Source organism: Rhinolophus sinicus, chromosome 12, assembly GCF_057876585.1.
Source record: "Rhinolophus sinicus isolate RSI-liver-muscle chromosome 12, RSI-T2T, whole genome shotgun sequence".
Taxonomy (NCBI): Eukaryota; Metazoa; Chordata; class Mammalia; order Chiroptera; family Rhinolophidae; genus Rhinolophus; species Rhinolophus sinicus.
In genome coordinates this window covers 37,348,178-37,355,912 of record NC_142512.1, presented here as the reverse complement: position 1 = coordinate 37,355,912, position 7,735 = coordinate 37,348,178, and the positions used below count along the sequence as shown (strand labels likewise).

The 7,735-nt window shown below is 43.5% G+C and overlaps 1 protein-coding gene across 1 annotated transcript in view; it reads right to left on the bottom strand.

Moving 5' to 3' along the window:
- Window positions 1-243: 243 nt before the first annotated feature.
- Window positions 244-7,735, bottom strand: part of SKAP1 (src kinase associated phosphoprotein 1) — a 269,771-nt gene continuing 262,279 nt past the window's right edge. Inside the window, exons 12-13 of the mRNA XM_019740642.3 lie at window positions 2,445-2,553; window positions 244-612 (exon numbers count right to left, since the gene is read on the bottom strand). Coding sequence (XP_019596201.3) covers window positions 2,452-2,553 — 102 coding nt within the window. The 3' untranslated portion in view covers window positions 244-612; window positions 2,445-2,451. The remainder of the gene's footprint in view (window positions 613-2,444; window positions 2,554-7,735) is intronic.

Genomic DNA, 7,735 nt, shown 5'->3' with positions numbered 1-7,735 from the left:
GCACATAAGAAAAAATGACCAAGGAGGCAGCCAAAGGAAGTCTGCGAAGCCAAGCCATAACCAGTCAGGCCTCGGTTCCAGAGATGACCCTACCCTGAAAGACAATCGCAAGTCCCCTTCTCTAGCTGGCTTCAGTTTGCTCTCTGGCTCTCCTTTCCTACTTTGTTTGGAGGTGGTGAGAATGTCCAGAACTGGCATTTTGGATACCATTACACAAAGAAACTCAACACCATCACACAGGGCAAGGAATCAAATCTGAAGTTTATTTGTGCTTTTCAAATCAGCCAAAACAACCAGCAGCTTCCTCCTCTAAAGATTTCCTTCTCTCTCACCTTCTCTGTGACAAACCTATGGAAAGGACAGAAGTGGCTGTGTGGACATGGTTAGAGATGGGGTGAGTTATGACAAGGCAGGTTTAGGAACAGGTCTGCTGAATATGCCTCTTCCCACTTGTCTTATTGGTGGTTCAAAGTTACTACAAGGTGTCAGAGACTTGGGTCTCTTCAGTAAAGAGAAGAGTCCATGATGTTGATGGGATGGCAGGAGTAGGGAGTGGGAAGTCTTGATGATCAGTTTCTTCATAAAGGCAGGATGGAGAGAGGGATATGTGTCCTAAAGGAGGAAAAATATATAAATTTGCTTTTATGATTCAAAATATAGAAGGTATAAAAAGGCACAGAGTAAAAACTGTCTCCTTCTTACCCGGTCTCACAGTCCTGCAGCTTCTCTGTCCTTGGAGGTAACCAGTGTTAGCATTTTCTTTCTCTTTCCAGAGATATCTCATATACTATATATGCAATTGGAGACTCCCTTTTCACACAAATGGAGATTAGGCCCACCCTTCTTTGTTGCCTTTTTTTTTTTTAAACTTTGCACCATATCTGAGAATGTATTCCATATCAGTGCAGAGCTTCCTTCCTTTTTTTACTGTTACGTAGTATTCAATTCTAGGAATGTACTACAGTTATTTGGCTAGGTCTCTGTTGAACATTCAGGTCATTTCCAGTGGTTTGCTATTACAAACAAATAACCTGTGTGTATATCATTTTGCATGTGTGCAAGTGTAGCTATAGGATAAACTCCTAGGTGTGGAATTGTTGCGTCAAAGAGAAAGAGGAGATAAACAACTTTGTCATTAAATAAATGACAAAGTGAAGTAGGGTGAGTCTGTTTAGATTTGACAGCAAAATTCCAACCCTTCTGCATTCATGGCCAGGAAATGGAGTCTTCGTCAGGAAAGTCATAAAGTCAAACCTTGAGTGACAGGCCCAAGCTAGTGCTTTATGGTTGTACAAGGGCATTGGAAAGTAAGATCTATCCTTATGTATTTTCCTAAATGAATCCACTGAGCTGCACACTAGAGTGGGCCCTGGTCTGGAAGATTCCAAGGACAGTTTGTATCCCTGTCCCATGTCATCCTTCACCCCCAGCAATAAAGTCTGCTCCCATTTCAGGCCGGAAGATGGAGCTAGCGACATCATGCTAACCTTGGGTGCCCTCCATCGCCATCCTAATTCTACACAAAACCCACTCTGTGCCAAAGCAACTACAAAGTTATCCCACCCAAAGCAAGCACTCACTCCACTGTTTTAAAATATGATGTGGTTCTTGCTCATAAAATGCAAGCCATATCTTTTATTACCTAAGTTAATTATTCTTTATTACCCAAGTTAATTTGATTATGTTCCATAGGAATCCTCACACTGGGTTCCTAATCTTGGCCAATCATATTGTAATACATGCCATTTGGGGAAAATGGTGCCCTGAATTTGAGTCCTGGGGATACAGAAACCCAGATCCATGCTTGTGGGAAAAATTCCTAGTTATCCCCCAATATCCATTCTCCCATTATTATTTACTAATGAACTCCCTTTCCTCCGCTTTTAAGCTGGACACAGGTTCTACCTAGAACGAAGCTTTCTTTGCAGATTGGTGTGTCTGTCTGTATATCTTAAGTTCTGGCCAAAGGAATGTACCTGTGTGTAACATCTGTGAAGTGTCCTTAAAAGGAGAGGGTGTGCCCTTCTCCTTTCATTTTATCTTTCCTGCTGGGTGGGAGACAGATATAATAGCTGGAGCTGGAATGTCTATCCTGGGCCACGAAGTAACCTTAGGAATGTTGACCACACACAGTAGAGCAAAAAGAGAAGACACCTGGGACCTGGGTACCTTGTATCACTTACCTCCAGATTTTTACAGAAAAGAAAAATAAATTTCTATGGTAATTAAATCACTGCTATCTTGAGTTTTCTGTCACATGTAGTTGAACTTAATCCTAACTGACTCAGTCCCCCAGTTTAGGAAAAACAATTTCAGACTCATCTTTCAATGGTGACTCATTAGCATCACCTTGAGAAATGAAGAAAAGCTACTTCCCTGGCAACTCATCCTTCACAGAGAAACAAAGGCATGGCCGACAAATGCATTGGCAACAGTTCTGATACCTGGTCTTCATCTTTCTTCCACTTCAAAGGCAGTGGTGAGATACTCCTTTGGAACAATCCCGATGAGGCTGTTCAGTTCTCCTACCCACCAGCCATACACGTTATACTCCTGAAAAATGAAAAGAAGATGGATTTGCTTCTCTTCATCTCTCATGGTGATTGCGTGGGAGATTCTGTTGGGTGGTTTCTTTGTTGACACTATCAGTAGGACTTGTTAACACCCTTCATGGGATTATTAAATTTAAAAAAGTCATCTAGAGGAGGAAAGCAAACTCGGTTTTCATTTTGCCATCTTCCTGTCTACATCGTAAACTTAACTCACATGGTGCCATTGCTGAACCGAAAGAGCATGTCTTTTACCAAGCAGAGTGGAACGGCTTCTTCAGAGAATGTTGGGCACACCCTAAAATGCCAGAACCCTAATAATATTTAGGGAGTCAGGTCATAGTTCAAATCAATAATATTTACCAAGTGCTGTTTGAGTTCCCATGAGACTTATAGGGTTGTCTCAGAACATTACTTGCTCCCTGGGAGCTTACAGCATAGAGTAATGAGCTTTGGAGTCAGACAGACTGGGATCTAATCCCCACTCGGTCATTTGGTAGCCATGTGACCTTAGGTTCCCCTAGCTTTAACTTCCTCTTTTGTAAGGTAATGTCACCCCTCCCCTATGTTGTAGGGGATATAAGTAACACCACAGAAGTGAAAACAATCAAAGTGCCTGATACATAGTAGGTGCTCTAAACATTGGATTCCTCCCCTGGAAGAGGTGGGAGTTTGACAGGTACATCAGTAATGACAGGCAGGACATAAGAGCCACAGGGAGGGGCAGACAAGAAAGGGAATGAGAAGATTTAAAAGAAGGGATGGTCGTAGGGTTGAGAATGGAGCTTCTTAAATACAGAAGAGCTTCTCAAAAGCAGCAGATGTTGAACACTATGAGAGTATCCCTGAAAGCACCTTTCTTTTGAAGGAAGTAAATACATGGGAAATATGTATTCAGATCAATTGGATTTGGGGTACCACAGAGCTGTCTGCTTTTTGCACACCTGGCTGCTGAGTTCTACCAAGAAAAAGGAGAAGAAAGAAAACCAGGTTGGTGACACAATAAAATTCCAGGTCAAGTGGTTATCTTTTTGTTTTTTTTTTGATAGTGTATCTCCCCTCCTCCAACTCTGCCTCTTTCCCTCTCAGCAGATGACCTCTTTTTCACCTTCAAAAAGAAAGGAGAAGCTATCAGATTTGTCAGCCTTCAGCCACCAAAACAGGAACGTACCTGTATTGCCAACCAGCCTTCTTTCCTATTAAAGTAGAGGAGGTGTCCTCCCCTGGTTTAAGGCTTTCCCTTACAATGTGTGCTTCTGCTTTCTTTCTTAGAGACAAGGTTCTTTCTGGTGGAATTGGACCTCTGTCTCTAATATAAATGGCTCCTTTCATCAACACTGAAATGTGTTCAAGTGTCTTTCATCTTTGGAAACATTATTATTATTAAAATTTTTATTGGGGAATATTGGGGAACAGTGTTTTTTTCCAGGACCCATCAGCTCCAAGCCAAGTCATTGTTTTCAATCTAGTTGTGGAGGGCGCAGCTCACTGGCCCATGTGGGGATCCAACAGGCAACCTTTTTAAGAGCACTGCTCTCTAACCAACTGAGCCAACCGGCGCCCGGAAACAATTATTAAAGTCCCCACCACATGTCTACTTTCCATTTCTACTAGTCTATACCAACTGCTAATTCACAGTCAAACTTACAGAGTTTACCTCACTTAACCGCCCCAACTTCTTGCTTTCTATCACTCTTATAGCCACTCTGGTCAGGCTTCTGCTTCCATCACTCCATTTATGCTTTCTCGCCATGGTCTCTTACAACCCCCTCTTTGCTTGATCGCTCAGCAGTGCGGGCACTCTGGACCTTCTTGAGGCATTTTCTTCCCTTAGTTTCCACAATAATTATACTCTCCTGGTTTCCCTTCTACTCTCTGGTTGCTTTTTCTCATTCTCTGAAAGCTCATCTTCCTCTATCCCTCCTTTTAATGTGGTTGTTTTCTAGGGTTTTGTACTGCCCTTCTGACTTGATGCACTTCCCTTCAACAAGCTTACACACCTCTGTGGTTTAGCCACCACGTCTGTGTAAATGAATCACAACGGTAACTCCAGCCCAGATCTAAGTGGTGGATCCCAATACCCAAGTGTATGTCTGTCAAGCTGTCCAAACTCAATATATCCCAAATGTAACCCATCATTCTGCCTCTATTTTCATTCCTGCTCCCAAACTTCCTTTACCTCCTGTGTTCTCTATCTCAATGTGTGGTACTACTATACAATCAGTTACTCAAGCCAGAAACCCAAGAGTCGTTCCCAATTTCACCCTTCTCTTCCAATCAGTCCTTGAGTCTGTCAATTCTCGTTCTTTTTAAAATAGGAGAGTCCACTCACTTCTCTCCATTCCCATTGCCAACAGCCTAGAGTCGTGTCACTGTTATCTCTCGTGAGAACTACAGAAACAACCTCTAAATTGGTTTCTGTATCTCCATTCTTGTTCCTCTCCAATCTAGTCTTCATTCTGTAGCCAGAATTTAAAAAAAAATGCACATTGATAATATCACTGCTCTGCTTGAAACCTTTAAGTGGGTTCCCACTGCCTCCTGTCAACTTCCTAACAAGGTAGACAAGGCCCTGCATGACCTGGTCCCACTCACTGCCCAGCATTGTCAGTCACCCCCTAAATCTAGCGGACCCCTAGTAAAATAGAACTTGTTTCCGCTGCTCCCATGGGCTACAGACTCTCTCACCTTGGAGCCTTTCCTCTGCCTGTTAGCCTCTACGTCCCTTCTCCCTTCCATGGGCTCATTCCTAAGAAGCCTTCAGATCTCAATTCCTGAGTCTCTCTGGATTCGCTAGAATCCTCTGCTTGCCACTGTGTGGGGGCCCCAGTTATGTGGTCCACAGCGCCATGCCCTATGCTTCCTGGGAAATGAGTTCATCATGCTGCCTTGTATCGGTCTGCCTTTTTCTTGGTGCTAATCACTGGGTGGAAAGTTCTGTGAGAGCTGGGACCTAGTTGGTTTTGTTTGCTGTGTATTCCCAGCACTCAGCATGGTACCTGGCACAGAATGGGACCTCCCAAAAAACTTGTTATATGAGGTTATGGAGAAATGAAGGGAGAAGTGGGGATTTATACTCTCAGTTGAGTAGATTTAGTTTCAACCAACTCCAGGATATTCCCCTGGTGACTGAACTCATTGTGGCAGGAAGAGAGCAACTGCCTTTGGAGACAGTTCCCCAAATGGCTCCCTAAATACCATGAAGGCAGTCTCAAGTGCCATAAGAAGTGAGACTACTGAGTTGATCCTAAAAGGAACAAGGAATGACCTTTTAAAAATCAGTCTGGGGGTGGCTGGTTAGCTCAGTTAGTTAGAGCGTGGTGCTAATAACACCAAAGTTTCCAGTTCTATCCCCGCCTGGGCCACTGTGAGCTGCGCCCTCCTTAAAAAATAAATAAATAAATAAATAAATAAATAAATAAATAAATAAATAAATATCAGTCTGAAATAAATGAAGGTGTCCACTACCTCTCCCCCACCATCTCCACCACACCTCATTCCCTCCCTCCCCCAGGCCAATTCCCCCCTACAGTCTGCACTGCCTTATGGGACATTACCCAGAATTCCTAAGCCTATGCTTGTCAGGTCATTTTAAAGTTGCTGTTAGTGCAAGTTATGTTCCTGTTCATTTCCCAACACTGAAGTTAGGGAAGTTTCTGCCTCAAGTTTTCTTGTAGAGTATTGTCTTACGTCAGCATGTTGCTGCAATGGCCATGTCTACAGGGCCTCGCTGTGAGGGGAAAACACATACTCTGTCTTTCTCTTTCACTGTAACTCATAAAAACTCTAGCTTTAGCTCGTCTGTTATCTCACAGGCAGGGGTGGGGTGCAATGTTGTCTGACCGTCTTTTGATCACAGTCAGCTTGCTTAAATATGTGTGAAGAGTGGTCTTCTACCAATCAGATGCTGTCATCTTCATCACCTGAGGGGCTCAGAGAGAGCATTCTCTTCCTAGGGACCATTCAAGACCCCTGACTCTGACTCACGCTTGGCAGCGTCCTCCTGTAGCCATTAATACCAGGAGTAGGGACCGAGCCTTGGGAAGGTGCTCTCTGCCAGCTCGAAGAAGGCACAAACAAGAAGCAGACGAGGCACAGCTGGGCACCTGCACAGGCCAGGATCCCAGTCAGTGTGCCATTGCTTCAGGGGAACGCTGACCCTGCTGACCGCACAGGTAGTGGCCTCACCACAGTGGTGAGAACCGAAGTGAATGACATCAACTCTCTGCCCTTCAAAACAAAAGAGCTGGCAGAAGTGTCAGGAGTATGGCACAGTCTCAGAGACCATATGCATCCTGCTGTGGGAGCCTAAGAGCTTCATCAAAGCACCTACAGGTCTCAGGATCTGACTGTCTTTTCCACATTTCATCCCTTGGCTGGATACCCGAAAAGGGCTGCAGGGCTGTGATGTTTAAAGCATGAATGGAAAATTTCTCGCCTTTTCTTCCACTGCCACCCCCCATGCATTGCTCCAGCCCAGTCTGAACACCATGAGGTATTTTAAAATAATTTCTACTTTGATGAATTGCTGGGGAGTCCACAATTGCTCATAATCAAAGAGAGAAAAATGCAAATGTGATCCGGCCGAGAACTATCACCACCAAACGTTTATTTCACTGCACAGTGCCAAAAAGAATTAAAACAACATTAAACTCACAGCAATCATGTTTAAGCCCTCGTTTCCAAGTGCCAAATTGCACCACTCTGGATCATACAGATGTTCGTTAATTATGCTAATTTTTATTAAACTATTAAAATGGAGAGAGTACTGGCTCAGCCAGGCAGACCCCAGCTCTGAATGAACTCTGCTCTTGTCTAGAGGTGCTAATTTACTGCATTTTTATTAAGTTGCCAATTCTTGGATTTTAGTGTTAGGGTGGCAGAGAGAACTAAATTCCTGGGAATCAACATTTTCAATAAAGTTTGACTTCTTTTTGCCCAGATGTTTGGAAAGACCAGAAAAAAGCCAAGACACTCCCAGGAGACCTGAAATCCTCAGTTTCAGGGACCAAGTTCCGGGGAACTGTTTCTTCCTTCAAGGTGGGGATACATCCCTACAAGTGACAATGTTAGGGGATCACAATTTTATAGGCTCTCCATGCTGTAACTCCATCCATATACCCTGTGTACGGTAGAGATAAGACGTTAATTTTAAAAATTGTTAATTATACAAAAATGGATAGATT